At 42.0% G+C, this 22,252-nt stretch overlaps 1 protein-coding gene across 5 annotated transcripts in view; it reads right to left on the bottom strand.

Annotated features, from left to right (window-relative positions):
* The window catches only part of SORCS2 (sortilin related VPS10 domain containing receptor 2), a 2,165,153-nt gene that overhangs the window by 492,886 nt on the left and 1,650,015 nt on the right, over positions 1–22,252 (bottom strand). For all 5 annotated transcript variants that reach the window (XM_078678523.1, XM_078678525.1, XM_078678524.1 and 2 more), the window contains exon 8: positions 9,479–9,568. In XM_078678523.1, the coding sequence (XP_078534649.1) occupies positions 9,479–9,568 (90 nt within the window). The remainder of the gene's footprint in view (positions 1–9,478; positions 9,569–22,252) is intronic.

Below are 22,252 nucleotides of genomic sequence, written 5' to 3'. Positions count from 1 at the left end.
CTTCCTCAAGAAGATAACCATCCTCACTCTGCTACCAACTGCTAACGCGGGATTACTGGTTACTAATTATCTTACCAAATCCCATTTCCTGTCGACTGAATCGTTGGTACCTGTCTTGAGTAAAAGGTAATCTCGCAATAAAGCAATCAATTTAAGAACTTACACCACTCTAAATGACCACTGACCAAAATTAAGTTTTAAAGATTTAATATAAAGTCAAAGATAACTGAAGATACAAACTTCTCAAAATGAGATTAAGAAGGTAAATCGGTATCACTATGAACATGAACTTTTTGAATAGTCTGAGTCTGAAGAACAAAATAATAAGTACAACTTCTAATAACATGAGCGTTGCCAAAATTAATACAAGTTGCAACCTCAAAGTCATTACAGAAAGAAAAATTAAGGTTAGTCTGTCCCTACACTACACTAAATGACATCCCTACTTAGCAAGATCTTAACCCTCTAGGTGTCAGCCGTGGTGACTTCCTAAGAAGATCACGCACTTCTCTTTGTCTCTTCTCTGATAATGGGTCTCTCCTGATCAGCCTATCTGCCTACCCATCCGCTTCCTTAGGCTCCCAAAATCATCTGCTCTGCTCTCCTCCCGGGTCTCTTTCCCTAATACCAAATCACATTTCCAATAGAAACGCCCCTTGGGACGCCCCTCACGTGGTACATCTTTCCGCGGCAAACTCCATGATGGTACTCTTGAAGACCCTCGTTATAGTTGACCTTGGTTCCCAGGCTTCTTCTTCCGTGCGCTGATACCCCCTGAAATTCCTGGAAACTCCTACAGGCCTGCGCAAGGCGCCACTGAACAAAGTCCCTTTCATTCGAGCTGATTAGGACCCTCGCACCTGCATACAGCTCGTCCCGCAGTGGGCCTCAAATTCCAGACTTCACCATATCTTAGGTCATAAAACACTCTCAGAGCTCCATACTGGACACCTCACGACCTCTCCTCTAACGAGCACATGGCAATTTAAACTACATGACATTATCTGTTCTGGCCTACTTGATTTACATGCAGCAGGTTCCTGCACTCTTAAAACGTTAACTTGATTTAAACAGCAAACATTCTTAACTAGCATACGTTTCTAAAATAACACATCTATAAAGCATATACTTTTAACCCTAAGTTCAATAGTACATTTTGAAAGAACCATGTCAACTTTATCTCACATTAGTTTAGCAGCACGTTCAGGTTTGCTGTGAATTGCCCTAAGGCCTACACATAATACTGGATTTTCAAAGTTACATTTAATTTGGACATGACTCTTTTTAACATGAGAACATGAGGTTTTCACATATACTCCAACATTTCTACATTAATCTCACACCGTTATAATTATAGTTACTCTACTTAACATTCTATACGTTTCACTACTGAATATAAACCACTCTGTATATTTCACTCCTGGATATAAAATACTCGTGTGCAAAACATGTTTAAACTAACTACGTGCTTGTAAATATGGTGTACTTATACATTTTTTTTCAAACTCGTGCTCTCTCACATGCATGTCTATGTGGCTTAGTTAACTCTTCTAGTGAAAAATAACCCGCTGTTCTCATTAATTTGCTTAGTGGCGCTTGCACAAAAACACTTTAAAGTGAGGCAGAGAATGTTTTTGCCTTCATTTGTAAGAGAAACGAGAGATGTCAACAACTGCCATAACTTCAGCACCTTTATACTGCATACAAACATTGCGCCCAAATAGTTATAGCCGAAAGAAAAAGTTACTAGGGGGAGCATCTTGTACTATAAATCCATTCTCAAGCACCCATTGGTTCTGTCATAGAGAAAGCCACGAACCCAAGGTCTTGCTGCAGAAAGAGGCAAAACATTTAATTGGCCCAAGATCCAATGATTCCGAGTGGTATAGCTTCTAGGCTCAAAAACTGTATTTGACCCAGAGCTCTCTTCCTAAAGGTCTGGTCTATGTGACATATCAGAATAATTGGGACAATTAGAACTCACACTGAAACACACACTTAATTTTCAACTTGCGGACAAGTGTACATGAAATTAGACTATGATTAACAAATAGTGCTTAACAAAATTCGCTAGAAATTCATTAGCTCACGTTTGCTGTACACAGACAAGCCTAAGAACTCTTGCCTCAGAAAGCAGTTTACAGTAAGCTAAAAACTAGTAAAGCTTGGCCAGTCAAAGTCCCTAATTTTCTGGGTAAACCAAACCCACATATTCAAGAAAAGTATATAGTTATAAGTGGGAGACTATAAAGAAGTACATAACCCTAATGACAAAAAAAATACAGTTTTCATTTCAAGCGCTTCCAGACCGCTAGCAAATGACGTGAGTGGCAACACACACACACACACGTACACACCCACACAACAACTATTATTTACCTACGTGTTTTTAATTTAGGCGCCCTCCTAAGTCTTTGGTACCCTATTAGAATAACACAGCTTTAAAGCTGAGCTACAAAATATCGACTACAGAATACCAACTTCCCCTACATTGTGGAGGTGAGTATATATATATATATATAAATATAGATTAACTATTCTAAACCCCACATCAAAGTACCGATACATCATCATGCATATATGTAAGTCATCGCAGTACATAAATGTGATACTACGGCCTCCAAATGCACAAAAAGTTTCTGGGATGTATGTGGATGCTACCCAGAGCAGAATGTAGTGGGATGTATGTGGGCTTATTTCACACAGAAGCCTTGTGATTCCATCTAGTGATACAGCCCTAAAACTGAATGGGATAGGATTTTGAGATCTGATATGATCATTGCTAGCCACAGCATGAAGAGGGTTCAGGCATGTTAATGCATAACACATTTTAAACAAAACGATTCTTAAGTGTCTGTAATATGACTTACAGTGTCTACCGTGTTATTGCGGTATTGCACAAATGTACTCTCAGTGGACATTAAAGGTGTGTCATCAGTTACGGGTTGACAATCTCATGGATGACCAGAAGATTTTCAAACAGTTTTTGCTGCTATAATTGTATTGTGCCTATAGGGCGGCTTTGTACAGTTATTAGTTACACTAGATGGCATATTTCTGTGTTTACTAGTGTCTCAGTGTGACCATTTCCTCCCACCAGGCTTCAAATCTCCTTCATTTGTATTCATTCTGTCATGAACCAAAAGCGCATTGTACCCTTGGACTCTATCTTCTTCTGGGAGCTAGATTTTTCAAAAACATCTAGCACGCTGTCTCACAGTTTTAATAATAAAGCATACTGATAGAGTTGTAAGTTTTCCAACCTGACCTTTTAAGACTGGCTCCATCATCCAATGTGTGCCATTTTTTTCAAATTCTTTTACATAAATATTCAATTGATTGCTTTATCTGAAGGATGGCTAGCCAGCAATGCTTAGGTGTAACTAACTCTTTCCACTTGTGGCATTCTTGGTGTCTTGGTATCCTTCTCTACCCATTGAACATCAGATAATACCCTTATGGCCTGTATAGAATGCATACAATGCCCTTCTTTCCTGGGACAATGAAGCTTGAGCAATTAACACTGTAGAGCACCAGTAGTATAAAGCCTATTAGAACATTGGAATGTTGAGCACTCCATTGAAAACAATGGAGTGCTCAAAGGCTTCTTATGGCCGGTAGAAGTCCAGAGCCTCAACATTCCACTGTTTAACAAATGCCTCACGGAGCTCCAGGTAATTTCAACCCCCTTAGGTTCCATGAGGCTGTAGTTTTACTAATTAGAACATTCTGCCCTCTAGGGGCAGAATGTTCTAATAGCCTTGGAGCCCTCCGTTGCAGGTTCTACTGGCCCTTGAAGGCCGGCTCCCTTGTTAAAGGCCCTCACCTTTGACTCAGGCCTTTAAAGTGGCAGCGGGCCTTTAATGGGAGGTAGAGTCCGCTACGGCTGGTTCTAAGGCTATATTAGAACACTGGAATGTTGAGCGCTCCATTGAAGACACTGGATTAACTCCGGGCATCTAATGGCTGGTAAGAGCCTGGAGCTTCAACATTCCAATGTTTGTCTTTTACAGAAAAGCTGTGAACAAAGACCTCACGGAACCCGAGGGGATTACAACCCCCTCAGGCTCCATGAGGCATTTGTCTTACTTATCAGAACATTCTGCACTGATGGGGCGGAACGTTCTAAAAGCCCTATATCCCACAGTAGCTGGCCTATACATGCTATTAGTTGCCCGCTCCCTTGTTAAAGCAGCCAACCTTTAAAAGGGATTTTCTTTTAAAAAACCATAGTAAAGCAGCAGAGTTAACATCTTCCTTTAAAAAAAAAACGCACTACCTAAAAAACAATTCTTACACATTGATTATCACAGTTTTAAAAAGTGTTTCCCCCTTCTCAGTGCAAAGCAGCCACCTTAAAACATTATTATTTTTTTAATAACCAGTGCAAAGCAGCAGAGTCAAAAAGCAACTTCTCTTAAAAAAAAACTTTCTTCCTAAAAACAATTCTAACAACTTGTCACAGTTTAAAAAAATATTTCCCCCTTATCAGAACAGTGCAAGTCTTTCCTGTGTGCCTGCACCCCATGTGTCATTTAAGGCTGAGGGCAATTCAACCACTAGAGCGCCGATCTGACTGGCGTCTCTATGGTATGAGTATGCGATTGCAAGTGCTCTGTGCTCTATGGAAGTTTTCCCCCTCTACCCCTTCATTCTCAGTGTAAATCAGTCAACTTAAAAAAGGTCTTTTCTTTTTAAAAACCAGTGCAAAACAGCAGATTTAAAAAAACGAATTCCTTTTAAAAACGTATTTCCTAAAAAAAATTCTAATGCATTGATTGTCACAGTTTTAAAAAGTATATCCCCCTTGTCAGTGCAAAGCAGCCAACTTTAAAATGGGATTTCTTCTTTAAAAACCAGTGAAAGAGGAGCTTAGCTCGCGACGGAGATGGCCGCCTAGGAAATCGGCTCCGCCGACCCTGGCGCTTTACTTCGATATCCTGTTTCCTATCCTGTCCTTCTACCCCATCACGACAACGGTGATACTATCCTGACTACGCCGGTGTGTCTCCCGGCGAAATCCGAGTTGTATTGGCGGTGATCCGCCCCTTGCTCCTTTCCCGGCCCGGTGCTGCTGGGGGACCGGGGCTTTGTTTGTTGGCTCTGCCGGCATCGGCCACAGCGGTGGCGGTCAGCGCGAAGGTGGGGGAGCCGGTCGGCGGAGGGGAGGCTGCCGATTGCTCTTGTCACTGAAGCGCCTCGTCCCACTCTGTGCTCCTTCGCTCCCGGATACATTGTATCTCTGCCATTGCCTGGCTTGGAGGACGTCGGAACATTTTCTTTGTTTCCTCTGCTGCTAGTGGACGCCATTTTCTGCTTTGCCCCTCGGCTTCTGACGGTGGAGATCTCGGAGTTCACTCTGGGGTCCGGATGTCGCCTGAAAGCGATTGAGCCTGTTCTACGATGCCCTCAGTCGCCCCCATGACTCTGGCCCGGTGGCCCCTGGCGAGAAGGCGGCGCAGTGCACGGTGGGCGGTGAGTTATCATGGCGCTCGGCTTCCCGGGCTGCCTTTCATTAGTGAGCCTGGTGTGGTTGAAGCTGCTCTACTCCCTTTGCCTGAGACGCCGCTGGGGACCGGTGCTATCCTGTGTGCTCTGGAGGCGGTTGGGGCTGCTCTTCGTCTTTATGCCCGAGATTTGGGGTGCAGGCTTGCTGCTATTTCTCCTGTGGGCGGTGGTTGCCCCCCAGTGCTGTACACTGCGCCACACCCTGAGCCGATTTCTGTTGATTTCCATGCCGGGGTGCCTATGGAGAGGTCGGAGGAACATAGATCTGATTCTGCTGAGGTGCCAACCACGATGATCCGGAGGAGATCTGGACTTTATGGTTTCGTACGCTGGCCGGGATGTCGTCCCTGGGCGCCATTTTTGTCATCTCCTTCGTATGCTGGTGGCCTGACTTTACATCCATTCCTGGGACTATCGCTCTGGCCGGCTGCTTCCGACTTACAGTTGCATTGCCCTGTGGATTGTACCATTCCCGGACATATGACTGTGTTTGACGTGGACTTTCGTGGGCGACCTCTTATCCTCTGCTGGCTGTTCCGGGATTGTTTCTTCTCCGCAGCACTGGCCGGACGGCTGGAATCCATCAACCACCATGATCGCAAGGGGCTAGGTTGAGACATTTCTCTTGGGTCGCTATCCTTTCCGTTGCTGGGACTGTATACTGTGAGCGGGACATTGCTTACACCGACCGTTGGTATCCTGTCGGATGTGGAAGCCGGTTGTAGGTGGCCGGATATGTAATTGTTGGTGGTCTTCTTCTTCTTTTGCTGATCCTTACCACCTTCGTTGTCTCATTCTCTCCTCCTCCATTCTTTGTACTTGTTGTACTTTTTCCCTTCTTTGGGGCAGTTTCGGGGCGACAGGCACGCTGTTTATGGGCTAGGCCGTAGCCATCACAGGGGTGCAGGGTGGCGGGTGTGGGGGGGGTTTGTTATTTTAGTTTTTTTTGTTCTATGGTCCCTTTCGCTCTTTTCTAGCTTGGAGGGTTCTTTCCTCTTTTGTAGGGCTGGCTGTCCCTTGGTTTTGTGCCTTCTTTCTTTCTCCGGGTGTCTTTTTAGGCCCCTGACTTTCTCTTACTGGGGTGGGATTTCTGGGGTGATATCTGGGAATGTGGTCTATTGTATTGTGACCGGTTACTTGGTATTACCGTCTTGGTCGTTTTGTTTATTTGGTAGTTATTATTATTGCCTGCCTCAGTTCGCAATCCGGGTGTGTCCCCCATGTCTTCTGGTTTTTCTCCTTTTTACGTGTGGTGCAATATCCTTGTTGTGACAGCCCCTACTCTCCTTTTGTAAATTTCAAACGAAAACCTAATATCCTTTGTTTTACTTCCCACGACCGGATTTGGTGTCTTTTCGTATATCCTGTTGGCCGATTGGTATACCTCCCTCCTGTCTATGATCAACTGTTTTGCGGCCGGCCATGATGGTTGTGGGCCTGCGCATGTAACTCCTTGTTTTTACGAATAAAGGTTTTCAAAAAAAAAAAAAAAAACCAGTGAAAAGCAACCGATTTAAAAAAAAGACTTCCTTTTACAAAATATACACAACCTAAAAAACAATTCTAACACATTGATTGTCACAGTTTGAAAAAGTATTTCCCTTTTATCTGAGCGAATTCAACCTCTAGAGCGCCGACCTGACTGACGTCTCTGTGGAAGGAGTATGCCATTGTAAGTGCTCCCGGGCTCTATGGCAGTTTTCCCCACTCCCCCTTCATTCTCAGTGATAATTACTAAACTATAAAAAGTGATTTTCTTTTTAAAAACCAGCACAAAGCAGCAGATTTATAAAAACAAACTTCATTTTAAAATAACACACTAATGAAAAAATAATAAACACATTGTCACAGTTTTAAAAAGTATTTTCCCCTTTTCAGTGCAGTGAGTGTTGTACAGTTCTAATATATTATTGAAATCTAAGCGACCCCCGACTCTCTAGCGGACTTTCTATGGAAAATAGCAGATACAATATTTCAACACAATTAAAGTAAAGACATACAAAAAGTACAACACACATCTGTGTGCTGTGTTTAATAACTTAATTCTAATGTCATAATTACTTGCAACAACTAACAATACAATGTTAGAGTCTGCGAGGAGGTTTTTGAAAGTATTCAGAAATGGTGGCGCTCAACTAGTCACTGTACATTAAGGAGAAAAAAAGGTAGGTAGATTTAGAGTGTATCAGGTTTGGTGCATCTTGGTCAGAGGAAAACCACAACCTCTGTAGGGGAGAGAAAAGGCAGAGTGCCCCCTCTTCCAAAAACGTGTGAGCAGAATCCAGAGCACACAAAAACAAGTAAATTCCTGTGAAGTGTCTCACAAATATTCACACTAAGGGAATCAGATCTCCATAAATGTTGTGTCAAGGTGTTTGTTTATTCACAAATGGTGTTACCCATTAGGGAAAAACACCACAGAAAACAACATTCCAGCCGACACGTGTTTCGTCAACGGTAAATAACTGTGACTCCTCAGGCCTGATCTCGTGTATGATATGCGAATTATTGGGGGACCGGTGATATTTCCAACCCGGTCATAATCGGGTTAATGGTGGAGAAACGGACAAAAGCGACTGTTTTCCGGGCAAGGGTAAAGTGAGGAGAAGGACGTGCGGGTAATGCCGTCCACGTTGAGGCAGTGGCTGTTGGCCAATGCTTCGTTAGGATTAGGAATGGCGGTTGCCGGATACGGTAACGCGCCCGGAAAACGGTCGCTTTTGTCCGTTTCTCCACCATTAACCCGATTAGGACCGGGTTGGAAATATCACCGGTCTCCCGATAATTCGCGATCATACACAAGATCAGCCCTGAGGAGTCACGGTCATTTGCCGTTGACGAAACACGTGTCGGCTGGACTGTTGTTTTCTGTGGTGTTTTTCCCTAATGGGTAACACCATTTGTGAATAAACAAACACCTTGACACAACATTTATGGTAATCTGATTCCCTTAGTGTGAATATTTGTGAGACACTTCACAGCAATTTACTTGTTTTTGTGTGCTCTGGATTTTGCTCAATCTAACAATACAATATCCCTGGGTTTTAGACCAGCTCCGTTTCCTCTGGCCACTATCACCTTTTATTGTGAAGTCTGTAGAGGAACGCTCTAGGGTTTATGGGAAGATGGGGAGGAGGTTTAAATAAGGCATCAGTCTATCCCCCGCCTTTGAATCCGGATCATGTGTCCTCATGTAATGCAACTGGTGCTATGTAAAGCGTTCTGATACCCAATTCGGGTCAAGTTCGCGCTATATAAAACTGTAAAAAAAATTATTAAAAAAATTACATAGTCAATGGTGAAACCTCCCTCAAGATTGCTTTACGGTCTCACTCCATGTCTGCGGACTTTCTAAATACATCTGGCTCCATCTAATGTTTTGCAAATGTTTTTAATTTGAAATATAAAGTAATTGGAAAATAGTTCAGTAACGAACGAATATTCTGACTGGATCTTCTTAGGTTTGCTCACATAATTAACATTTAAAATCCAATTTTGGAAAGTCTGCAATAACATTAAAGGTAATAGCGTCTGTTCCATGAACAATCAAAGATATTTATTTACCATTCCATCGTCTCCTAATAATGTAAATATTTTCTTTAAGAACTATGACACCACATCTTACCATGGAACCACTTATATTATATGCTTTGCATATTATCAGTAAATATAACCCCAAGCTCCATATCTTGAAACGCTGGCATGCAGAGGGCATTTGTATCACAGCTGGCACATCTGCAATCCCTTACTCACAATCCACACATTTAATGGGTGGCAGGTGCTGCATAGTCCAGTTTAACCCCCGAAATTTACAAAGTCTGTAATTGGTTCTGCAGAAGGTACAGTGTCCTCGCTCACACTCATATACACGTGGGTGTGCTTTAGACATAGAGATTGGAACTACACAAAAAGAGGCATTATTCACTAAATAAATACTCATGATGTAAAAAAGAGCGATCACTGGACTTACCTTGGGAAGAGCATACTTTGGAAGTCGTATCTGTACAAAGTCATTACGCCTGTATGATACATAATACTTCGTCTGATTTCCCGATGTTGACTAAAATAAAAACACAGAAGTGACACATTTGATTTATCTGATTATAACTGTTTACCAGAAAACTAGACATTTGTATCCTGCTCGCTTTCCCCTTCTAAATCTAAACAGTGATAAAACCTGATAGAAGAGCAGCAGGGCAGCACTTTCCTGAAGGTTAATATTAGAAATGTAAAACCCAACTACTGTCAGAAATATTTGCCAGGAGAAGCAGCATGTTAGCATTCCCTACAGCGACAGTCGTACAGCGACACCAGTTTATTCTTAGTAAAGCAAAATATCATTTTCTGTCACTTGGAATACACACAACTCATTCGTATGTAAGAGAAAAAAAAGTATGAAATATATGGAAACATACATAAAAACAATGTAATCACCTACAACCCGCCCAGTTTGCAGTACAGTACAATAAGGACAAAAGAGTGCCTACAATGCAACACAAAGAGGCAGAAAAAAAGGCAAACCTGCTGAATTGTTAGCCCACCAATGAAAGAGAAAGCTAGGCACCATTTCCACCTCAGAATCAATAGTACATAAGTGTAAGTAATTAGGTTGTTGATTGACTGGGCTGTGAGCCCTGGTCAATCAGCAACCACAATCCTTGTCAGGGTACAGCACAAGAAAACCCCAAATTAACCTGTGTTCACCCCTTTGGTAGCTTGGCACACAGTCAAGCTTAACTTAGAGGCAATGTGTAAAGCATTTGTGCAACACTTCAAACAATGAAACTGTGAAAACACACCACAAAAGGATCCCACAACAGAGTTGGAGAAATAGGATATATTTTAATAAATTAAACAAGACCAATATGACAAACATCCAATGAGTAGACCTGGAGATATTGAATTTTGAAGTTTGTAGAGAAAATAGCGCCAGAAAGCACAAAGCACTACTAGAGATATCTGATTATGCTGGACCGCGAGAAAGTCACAAGTTCGGCTGACCGTGATGGAATACAGGCTGTCTACAGGGACCCAGTTTAGGCCCACTGAACAGAGAAACTGAAATCATGGGTGCAGAGCATTGCGTGGATCTGTGCCATAGATATGTCGCGCAACCAAAGCGATGCATCAGGTTGAAGATGCTGCGAGGCTGTGGTGCAAGGTCCTGTTGCGTCATTGTTGCGGATCCCATTGACAGGCCTTTGATGCGGAGTCCAGTGTTGGGGATCCGGCACACAACTGATGATGTGTTGGTTGAGAGGAGCTGCGAGGCCACAATGCGTAGTCTGGCACTGTCGTCGAGTATGATGTCGATGAGAGATGCGAGGACCTGGGCTGTGGATGTGTGGCACTGCTGGGCGGATGCTTCGGTTCCGAGAACTGCAGTGGGCGATGCTGGTCTTTGCGGTGGGTCCAAACCACGCAGCACCGATGTGTGTATCCATGCCTTTGAAGTGCATAGATGCTCTGTCTTGCCTACCCTGGCTTCAGACTAACTACAGGGGGTACACAGGCCTTTGCATGGGGACAGCACATAGCATATCCAGTTGTAACTGAGTCTTGAACCAGCTCCTCCCTCCCATACGGCCAGTGATGACCTACTCAGTCACATCTAAGTTCCCATTGTGTGTGGCTGTCTAGGAGGAATACACAAAGCCCAACTATAAACTACACCCAGTCATGTGACCAGAGAACAGGCTGCGGGCACCAAATAGGAAGGCAAGAAAATGCCAGCTTTCTAAAAGTATAATTTTCAGAAGTGTAATTTAAAATCCGACTTCACCACAAGTTATGAATTAAAATTAGGATTCTAGCGACACCAAACATTATCCAGTTATATTTCCTCATTGAGACATTACACTTAATAAAGGTAATAAGGTAATTCCATTATTATCCCATGGGAGATATATGCCTTGCAATAGTGAAAAATGAATGTCAGAGTTCTTTACTACCAGGACATGTAAAACTAAAAAGTACATGTTCTGCTTTTCACATACATTGCACCCTGCCCTCTGGGCTGTCCAGGGCCTAGCCTAAGAGTGACTTATATGTATTGAAAAGGAAGTTTTGAACTTGGCAAAATGTTTATTTTGCCAGGTGGAAATGGCAGTTTAAACTCCACACACAGAATCTGCAATGGCAGGCATGGATCATGTTTAAAGGGCTACTTAAGTAGGTGACACAATCAATGCTGCAGGCCCACTGGTAATATTTAATTTACAACCCCATGGCACTTATAGTACCACTTTGCTATGGACTTAAGCACGATGCAGTGACAGTGTTGGCTTGTGCAACCATTTTCAGTTTACTGTTGATGCTTATTCTGAGTATCCTGGCATAGGTGCTGGATGTAGGTCTGACTTCTGCCGGCCACCAGTTGGAGTCCCATGGTGAGGTGTTCCTGCCAAAGATGACTCCTTTTGTCTTGTTTGTGAGCTTGAGACAGTTGATTTCATTCAGTTAGTGACCTCAGTCACGCAGGGGTTGAACTTGTATCTTATGTTGGGGGATCTTGTCCAAGTGGTAAAGTAGGAGTTGCAAATCTTCAGCTTAGAAGTGGATATTGATGCCATGTGCACAGGTAATGTTGGCCAGAGGGATCATGTATGCGTTGAAGAGAGTGGGGCTGTATGATAAACCTTGAGGCACTATGCAGATAAGTTTGTGGGTTTCCGAGAAGTAAGCTGCCATGCTGACAGCTTGTGTTCTATCTGTCAAGAAGGAGCATATCGACCGGAGACAGGGTTTTTGGATGCCCATCTTGTGCAGGCTGCCTAACAAAGATGTGGTTTGAGACTGTGTCAAATGCTGCAGAGAAGGTCGAAGAGAATGAGGCCTGCCATGTCTTCTCTGTCAAAAATCATGCAGATGTCATCTGTGGTGGCGATGAGTGCTGTTTATTTACTGTGGTTGGGCCTAAATCCGGACAACGTGGCATTGAGGAGCTAGTGTTTGCTGAAGTGGTCAGTGGAGCATCGGTTAAACCTTTGCCTGATGTTTCTTACATCAATTGATGTTGCATTATTTGGATAATAATGACTCCGTGAATATTCTGTTCTGAAGCATATCTGTCTTTTAAAGTATGTTATTGACTTGTGAACTGTTTATGTTTATGTTTATAAAAAGTATAGCAGTTTCCAAATTTTTCATAAGACTTAATCAGTTGAATGTTAATTGATAGAAAAAAAAGTATGGTATTTTTATTACGTTAGAATAAATTTAATATTGCCTAATAAATGGGGAATAGTGCATTGTTGTCCAGTTCTGATATGGTAAAACACAACATAAAGGCAGATGGAGAGTGGTGTAGTTCTGGAGTTTACATTTGCCCCTGTAGCTGTTGTATATATCAGAAGGGACATTGCTGGAGGTCTCCTTTCAATTTTTTCCAGGCAAGAGATAAATAAGTTAAGAGGTAAATATCTCTTGGCTTATTAAGAAGAAAAATAAAAGAGAACGACAAGCAGAAGGATGGAGTGATCATTTCCAGCTATAAAGAAACTGGGCAAGCTGTTTTACAAAACACTTGTGGTGACCTTGAAGAGAAGCTAGCATGCTCTGAGGGATTCTTGCTGTCTTACACAGTTGGTATTTGATATTTGTGTGAGAAGAACAGCTGATATAACTAATTTTAAATTGGCCTTGCCTCTTTGACACAGCTGCAAGAATAAACAATGACTAAGCTGAAGAGGAATTAGTCTTAGATTTAATATTCTTCTGACTTAAGAAGTTGTAATATTTCAAGTGTTAAAGTAGTGTAGATTTCTGGAGATTATGCTCAGTTTTAGCACATCACAAATCATTCAGCCTTCTCGTATGTGGAATAATACCAGATGGGAGCAGTTGCGAGTTTGCTACCAGTCAAACCTGGAAGGGAATTCTATGTAGAAAGGGAATTATAGGAGCCACATATGAACTAGGTAATTAAGTAATTTAATTTCATGTTTCATTTAGCATCAATTCAGCACAAAGTCAGAGTGAATTCTGCACATGCCCTATCTATGCTTGTTAGTATCTATTTATGAATGTGTGTAGTGCAAACCAAACTCAAGGCAATGGAGCGTACAGGGTCAAAGGCAAAGACAGTCAACAAGTGATTTGAGAGGTAGCTGGTTTGTAGACTGTTACTGCATCATGATGAAATGTTCTTTAAAGAGGGGCATCTTCAACACTTCCCTGACTTTGAGCAGGGTTGGGGAAGGGGTCCTGCCGGATACGAGGGTGTTACCCAGATCCTGAGTTCGCTGTTAGAAAAAGCCTGGTTCCTTGTTTTGTTCTTTCACACTTCTTCATCTCTTTTCTATGGTGTCCTGACTGTGGGTCTACTGAGAGACACCAGAAAAGGTGAGCTTGTCTGCCAGATAGGCACAGGTGCCAGTTGTGATTGGGAGGCACAGTGTGAAGTCTGGGAGGCCATGGAGCAGTTTTTTTTACAATTCTGATGTGGGAGTATGAAGGCTTGAACAGCAGTTCTAAAGTCACTTTCTGGGACGAATGGTCTCATTTTCTCTTGTAGAGAGAGCTGGGACTAGACTGTATTTTCAAGCAATTTAGAATTGGGTGAAAGTTCAGGAGGCAAGATGGTGTCCGTGATGGACGCGTGAGTAAGCTGCTCCTGCCGGACCTTGTCGGGGACACGGAGCTGTTTGAATGAGAAGCGGATAGAATAGTCGATTAAAGCTATATTTTGTTGCGGGAAAGCGTGGGACGACTAACCGGGAGAGTGAGAGGTTCCCACCTGTATTTCCTGCTTTGAATGCTGCGGTTGTAGTTGCCAGCGGCGCCGAGGACCAGAGCCTGGAGCACACAGTGGAGCCGGTGGGCGTTTCTTTGGAGGCGGCTCACCTGGCACACCTGGACGGCAGTCGGCGGTGAGGCTGTGCGCGTACGAGGCAGAGCGCTCTGGAAGGAGGAATGGCGCCGAAAGGACGGAGAGGACGCGGGCAAGGAAATGCTGCCACGGACTCACAGGATGGAGTTGAGGCTGTGAGTGTTATGCAAGCTGCCTCCCGCTCCGGTATTCGAAGTAAGGATGTGGAGACTGTGTTGGGGGCGGCTGGAGCTCCGGGCAGAGACCCTGCTGAAGTAAGTGCTCCCAAGAAAATACCAGAACTGTTTTTTGCCGCAAAAAATAAAGAATTGAGTAAGCAATAGCAGGGCCACCCTGATCGGATGTTGACAGATGCTTCTCGTGCTGAGGTTTTGGTCTTGCCGGTGAATGGAGAGGGAGTGTCTGGGCAAAGTAGAAGCCTCTCGCAAGAGGCTGCTACCTTGGAGGAAGCACAGGCGGCTGAGCTAAATGAGCTAAACGAGATAAGTGAGCTGCTAACTGAGGAAAAGAATGATGAGACCTTGCAAGAGGCTGCGCAAGAGAATGCACAAGAGACCATTCCAGCTTTAACCTCGGTCCCTGTGGTTAATATGGAGAGCGCTTCTAGAGGGGATACACTAACCAATCAGGGGGGGTCCCTCATGTCGCTGAATCAGACTCTGTTGACTTTTATTCCCTTTCAGAGCAGTCTATGTCCTCCTCAGAGGACCTTGTGCAGCAGTATGCAACGTATATGACCATGGAGGATGGAAGTATTAATTGCAGCTTTGACCAGGAGGAACAGGGGTCTGGCCCTTGCACTGTGCGAAGACTCCAGTTGAATCAAAGTGCGGAAATTAATGCGCAAGTCAATGCAGGAAATATGCAAGGGGTGGAAAATAAAGCAGTGTCCGCCTCTGAGATGGAGATAGCGCCAGAAGACATATAATTGAGCTTGATATATCAAACGATGATGCAGCATAGGGTTCAGACTCGAGAAGAAAGCCTGAGAGTGGAGAACTCTTGTAGGAAACTACAGAACTCGGTTAGGCGTTTGGTAAAGTCACATTCTGAGTTTTTGGCTAGAGCTAATGAAGCAGAGGCACACATATCAACCCTAGAGGATGAGCTTGTGCAACAGAAGAAAGTTATTGAAACACATCTGGCTATTAAGGAAGACATTAACTGGAAATTGGTGGACATAGAAAACCGATCCCCTAGAAATAATTTGATGATTTTGCAGATTCCTGAAGGGAAGGAGGGGTCGGATCCTCGGGGGTTTATAGTAGAGCTCTTAAAAAAGGCATTCCCGGAATCAACAAAATGGGATTGGGACAGGGAGGTAGAGCGGGCACACCGATTTCCTTTTTCTACCAGAGACAATCAACGGGATCAGAGGCCTAGAGCAATTCTAGTTTAATAGTTTCCTTGCTCGCTATGAGATTTTTTTAAAAGCACGACCAGACAAAAAAAGAAGTGGGCTTGATTGCGAATTTTTTGTACGCCCTGATTTATGTAAGCAGTCAGTTGAATTACGGTAGCAGCTTCGACAGTTAATCCCGGAGTTTCAAACAAAGGGTGCGCAGGCATTTTTGATGTTTCCTGCCAAAATGAAAGTAATGTTTAAGGAGCGCACCTATTTCTTTATGACTGCTGCCTCTGCTAAAAAGTTTTTGGGCAAGATGTAATGTAATATGCTAGAAGTGTTTAATTTGTAACTATCTGTAGGCAATTTAATAGTTAAGGAGGGCTTTCCTTTTCATGATTTTCTTGAGTTGCTTCTTTTTCGAATAGTATTATATCTTTTTTCTCGGGATGGTAAGATGATATTATGTCCCATAGGTGAAGGCAGGGGGTTGGTGGCAAGCTCGCATCAACAGGACCATAAGTCCTAAAGCCTCGTTAAATGGGGGGAGGTTGGGGTTGGGGTTGGGGTAGGCATTGGGGCTATAGAGGGGGTGAGTAGCACAAGGGGGGTGAAAAAAAGGGGGAAAACTGTTCACAGCAATTAACAAGAAAATTACAATACAGTAGTAAAAATAAGTTTGAAAGTAGAACCCGTATTATTACTTATCTTGGATTTGAGAAAATAAGGGACTCTAAGTTGTGTATGTGTTGGTTTTTGATTGTTACGATTAAAAAATGGTGACTAAAGGATTAAGAATTTGTTCATTGAACATGTCTGGTCTTAATAATCCTATGAAGAGACAAAAGGTGGCAGCTGAACTGAGATATATTTGTCCGGACATACTCTGTGTATAAGAAACTCATATTCCATGGTCAAAAATGGAGGTGCTAAAGGAATTGGGATATTCGTTAGTGGTCGCGTCAGGGCAATCCAGTATGATAAGGGGGGTTGCTATTCTTGCTAAACGAAATTGTATAAATACTGGTCGGAAACTAATGGACAAAAATGGGCGGTGGGCCATAGCAGAGTGTAGTCTTGAAGGGAGGAACTTGACGCTTTGTACAATATATGGAGCTAACCTGGATGACCCGGAAGCTTTGAATGAAATAAACTTGGAAGTGGCTACCTGGCCGCAACCAGTGGTGGTATGTGGAGATTTTAACATAAACTTGCTGAATAGAGCATTACAGGATGGGTCTGACAAGTATAAGGGGCGAAAACCAAAAGTATTTAAGGCATTGTACAATCTAGTTAGCGATCAAGGACTAGTGGATGTCTGGGGACGTCTGAGGGGACAGCATAGTGGGTTTACATTTTATTCCTACCCCCACAAGAAGCTGGTTAGATTGGATTATTTCTTTGCACCAGTATCATTACTGGTCGGCGCTACAATAAGTGTCTACCCCAGGATTGCATCGGATCATGCACCTATTGTATTTGAATTACAAGGATGTCTTAATAGACCTAAATGTCTAGATTTTACGTATGATCGAAAGTTGGGGCTAAATAATGAGTTTAAAGTTCACATGGATAGGTGGATTACATTTTTTTTTCAGAATAACAAAGGGATGGCCGCAGTTGGGGTAATCTGGGATACCTTTAAGGCCAGTTTCCGTGGTGAATGTATGAGTTTTTCATTCTGGCAGCAAAAGAAATTTAAGCAAGAGTTGGCTACGCTATTTGGACGCTTGACTCAGTCTGAAATTTTATTGACGAACGGAGTAGCTAGTGGACTGACTGACCTAGCTCATTTAGAGAATGAGGTGTCAAAAGATAGGGCCAACGTCTTGGGGTTTTGGTGTGCTGAGAATGCTAAAAAGTACTTAACGTCGAGAATGGAAAAACATGAGTATGGTGAAACAATTGGGAAAAGGTTGGCTGTCCAATTACGTATGAAGGAGTCTGATAGAAATATTCAGGCACTGAGAGATCCTACTGGGGTACTGCATTCCGAACCCCAGCAGATTCTGAAGATTTCCCAGCAGTTTTATTCTGAATTATACGCACGGCAAATTGGGCTAGATGCTGGATCAGATTGGTTAGAAATGTTTGAAGGAGGCTTAAAGGTATCAGATTCCACACTAGCAGAGGAATTGGAATCTCCAATATCGGGGTTGGAATTGGAAACAGCAGTAAAGAGTCTCACGTTTGGTAAGGCTGCAGGCCCTGACAGAATACCTTGTGAGGTTTATAGACAGTTTTATAATATTATTAAAGACGAGCTGTTAGTTATCATGCAGATGGCTCAGTTGGGCTTTCCTCTCAAATCATGGACAGACGCCACAATAGCGGTGTTTTGTAAGAAGGGTAAGCAGCCGGATCTAGTGGGATCTTATCGTCCTATATCTTTATTAAATGCCGATAACAAAATCTATTCCAAGATCTTGGCAAATCGATTATCAGCAGTTATGGCGTCGTTAGTCTCACAACAACAGCATGGCTTTATACCGAAAAGGGGAACTGTAGATCATGTCAACAAGGTAATTACGCTTTTTGATATTGCGGCAGCGAAGAAAAATGATTTAGCGCTTATCTTACTTGACGCTGAGAAAGCGTTTGATCGTGTTCATTGGGGTTATATGTGGAGACTTATGGATAAAATGGGATTTGTACAGAAATTTATTGTTGCCTTACAGTCTCTTTATTTAACCCCTACGGCTAAGATTTCTACTATGGGATTACTCTCGGACTCTTTGAATATAACTCGTGGAACTCGCCAAGGTTGTCCGTGTTCTCCCCTTTTGTTTGCCTTATATATCAACCCTTTTATTGAACAACTGATTAGAAGCGGACTGATTCCACCTTATCGAGTATTGGGTTATACTTTTTCTGTTTTCGCATATGCGGACAACATTGCTGTGGAAACAGCAAATCCAGCTACCGCTATTGTAGAGATTGAGCGATTGGCGAAGGAGTTTGGTAGTGTAACGGGATACAAGCTTAACGTATCCAAGACGCAGATTTTGTGCTCTGACACTTTAGTTTGGCAGGACGAGAGGGTAGTCAAAGAGGTAATGTATTTAGGGATACAGTTAAAGGCAAATATGACCGAATTGGTTGATGGAAATTGGAGCACACTGATGGCTAAAATTAAGAACTCTTTAGATAGGTGGAAACGACTACACCTTACCATCATTGGTCGGTCAAATATTATAAAAATGAATGTACTACCAAAGGTTCTTTACCTGTTTAGGTCAATACCTTTAGAAATATCAAGAAACAGGATACAGACTTTACAGTCGATGTGTGGCAAATTTATTTGGAGCCCTGGCAGACCTAGACGAGCAATGAAATATATGATTTTACCTCTAGTTATGGGGGGATGGCGGTACCTGATTTTTTCTTATATTATGCAACTTGTTTTTTATTGAAGATGAGGGTATTGATTATGGGTGAAACAGTGGTGGATACGGCTACTGCCCCTTCTATTTTTGAAATGCTGTTAGGCCCAGTTGCAAAACAATGCTTATTTATTGAGCCAGATGGAAGCTACTATAAACGGACACGTTTCAAGGTATTGATCAGCGCAGCTAAGGTCTGGAAATGGTTTGCTAAAGTAACGGCAAGTGGGAAAATCTCTTATTATACTCCTTTTAAAGCCTCTAGGCATCTTCCAGGGATATTTTATGATGATATGGCAATAAAGTGGCAGAGGAAGGGGGTGAGATGGCTGGGGGATTTACATATGGATGATGGGACTCATAAGTCATTTGATGAGTTAAAGGAACAATTTTCTCTCCCTAGAACTTATTTTATTAAATTTGTACAAATACGGGATTACTTATCTCGAGGTAAGATCGCACTGCAAAAAAATAAAGTAGTTGAAGGGGTTAGAAAACAGATTAAAATAGGAATGTTATATCAAATATTGCTTATGGGGAGGATTGATGATCTTGACAATGTAAGGCTGAAGTGGGTTACTGCACTAGATGACCCAGATATAGTTGTAGAAGATTTGCTTTTGCTGTCTAATGAGGCATTAATGGCTGCAAATTTAAAAGCCCAATTTTTTAAGACGCTGTTTGATTTATACTATACTCCCGTTCGGATGGCAAAATGGGGGGAGGGAATGAAGGTAAATGTTTTCGCTGTAAGGCTGATGATGCAGATAGTACACATATTTCTTATAGCTGTGTTAAACTTCAATGTTTTATAGCAGAAATTGGAAAGTTTTTGTCACTGGTAATTAAAATGCCTGTAGATATCACACCTGCCATGATGCTATTGGGGAAAATACCCATGGATAGGTCAATGGACCCACTATATCAATATCGCCATTTTTTTTCTCTATGACTGTTGCACGGTTATGTATAGCCACGGAGTGGCTTCAGGAGAAACCACCTGACTTTCATCAATGGCGAGCTAAAATGTATAGTCTATTTAATTTGGAGTGGGGTCTCTTTTCTATTAGGGGTATTAGAAAGAAAAAATCGGGCATAAAAATGTGGGGTCCTTTTCGAGACTATTATGAGGATTGACAGTAGATGAATGATGAACTGTATAGGAAATTGATGGAATGCTAAGGGGCCAAGCATTGTGGGCAGGATGAACTGCTCTGTCTTGATTAATCGGTTCTTTTGTAATGAATTTGTTCATGCCTGCAAATGAATGCTGGTCCTTATTTTTTTATGTTTCTTGCTGTGAACATATAAATAAAATAAAAAAAGAATTGGGTGAACGTTAGAGCTTAATGCCATCAAGGTTATAATCACTGGGCCGGGTGTGTACTATTTTTTGCTTGTTATTCTAGACAAATAAATCAAATTCTGTCCTGGCGGGGTTGTACTTCATGTAGATGCTAGACATCCAGGTATGAATGAAGTTCAGGCAGTGGTTGTGTCTGGAGCAGAGGAGACTTTCATACACAGTCCTATATTGTCAGCAAATTGGTGACTTTTTATGCTATAATGCTATGTCACTTCCTGTAGGAGTGGATGCTCAGAATGTGTTGATGTTAATTCCTTTGGATATGGATTACAGAAGATACAGATTACTTGTCTGGTTTCCTTATTTTAAGGAACACAGTGATGTTAGTTCATTTAACGATGGATGACGAATAATAAAATCCTCTTATCTGGTTTCACCTATTTTCCCCAACATTTTTGTTGGAAACCTGTAATGTCACTTGCGGAAAAAAAGGGATGTGGGGAAATGCAGTGATCTAACTTCCTGTAGAAGTGAATGTGCACTAATGAAAAGATGGTAGTTCCTGTGGAGATGGAGGTCGGATGCTGGAGGTTTCCACACTCACACTGGCCAAATGTGAGTTTAATTGTCAACAAACAGTGTGTATTTGCAGAAAAAATATTTTGATTTAGCGGACTTACAATGCAAAGTGTGTCTTTAAAGTTTATACATATAATCATTGCACTGTTAGTCTGAGAAGAATAGGACATGTTACAATGCATGCCTTTGCAACACGGTTTTTACATTGCAACATCCATTACAACGCATAATTTTACAACGTGTACCATTACAACGCATATCATTACAACATAATGTAATGACTGCATTGTAACGGTTGTTTCCCGGCTGAGAAAAATATTGCCTGATTTATATGTGGAGTCATGCAATGACACCTTTATATGTAGGAGGTTAGAAAAACAATACACCTAGATTTACAGAACCCTATTCCACAAACACACAAAAATATCAAGTGAAATGTATTTTGACACAAATGTTCTATGAAATGCCATGGCATTCTAAGTAACACTGTTTTTCCCAGGATGAAAAGCTAAAATGCGTCTAATTGGAGCAGGGAACCAAATCAGCTAAAGTGCATATTGTGGATGTGTTTATTTTTTGCATGCTGTACAAGATGTATGGATATTGGCAAACAATAGAAATCTTTGGTATCCTCTGCGTTAACCTAAACAGAAAGTGTCACTATGGGACCACTTCTGTATCATAGGACCTAAGCCACAATGTTATTGCAGGAGTGAGTTCAACTTACACATGCAGGTAACTATATTTAGGAATGAAAATGCAGGTTTTGTCTTTACAAAATCTAATTTTGCATTTGTAAATCTATTTACACATACTCAGTATTACTAGTGCTGTTTAATATTACTTGTGAATGAGTCAGATTTCAAGACAATGTGAGCACCACAGTGTATGGATACCTTTGGAAATATGAAGGTACCTGGAGGATAGCTTTTCTCATTTTTTACTGGAACAAATATGCTTGTGAATATTTCCTCAGACATAGGAATTCTAAATGCATTTCAGGCGTGCTGCTGGGAAAACTCAGAGTATTGTAGTTTTAGAGGTACTCTAGGAAAATATTCTGAAATGCAGAACAGTGATGTGCTTTTGCTATTTCTTTCTGAATTTGGTCTAGTGGCTTCCTTTAATTTTGAAAATGCTTTAAAAAGTAAGAAATGGGTATCCATGTATCTGGGTGTTTAATATGGGGATTTGTCTTGTCACTAAAACATGTAAGGACTTCGTCGAAACTAAAGCTGTAGTGAGGACTGATTTTCTGGATCTGGATATGTTTTGGCCTTTTTTCCTAATATTGGAAACTA

This window comes from Lissotriton helveticus, chromosome 2_2 (genome assembly GCF_964261635.1).
Source record: "Lissotriton helveticus chromosome 2_2, aLisHel1.1, whole genome shotgun sequence".
Lineage (NCBI taxonomy): Eukaryota > Metazoa > Chordata > Amphibia > Caudata > Salamandridae > Lissotriton > Lissotriton helveticus.
This window is presented reverse-complemented; position numbering and strand designations above follow the sequence as displayed.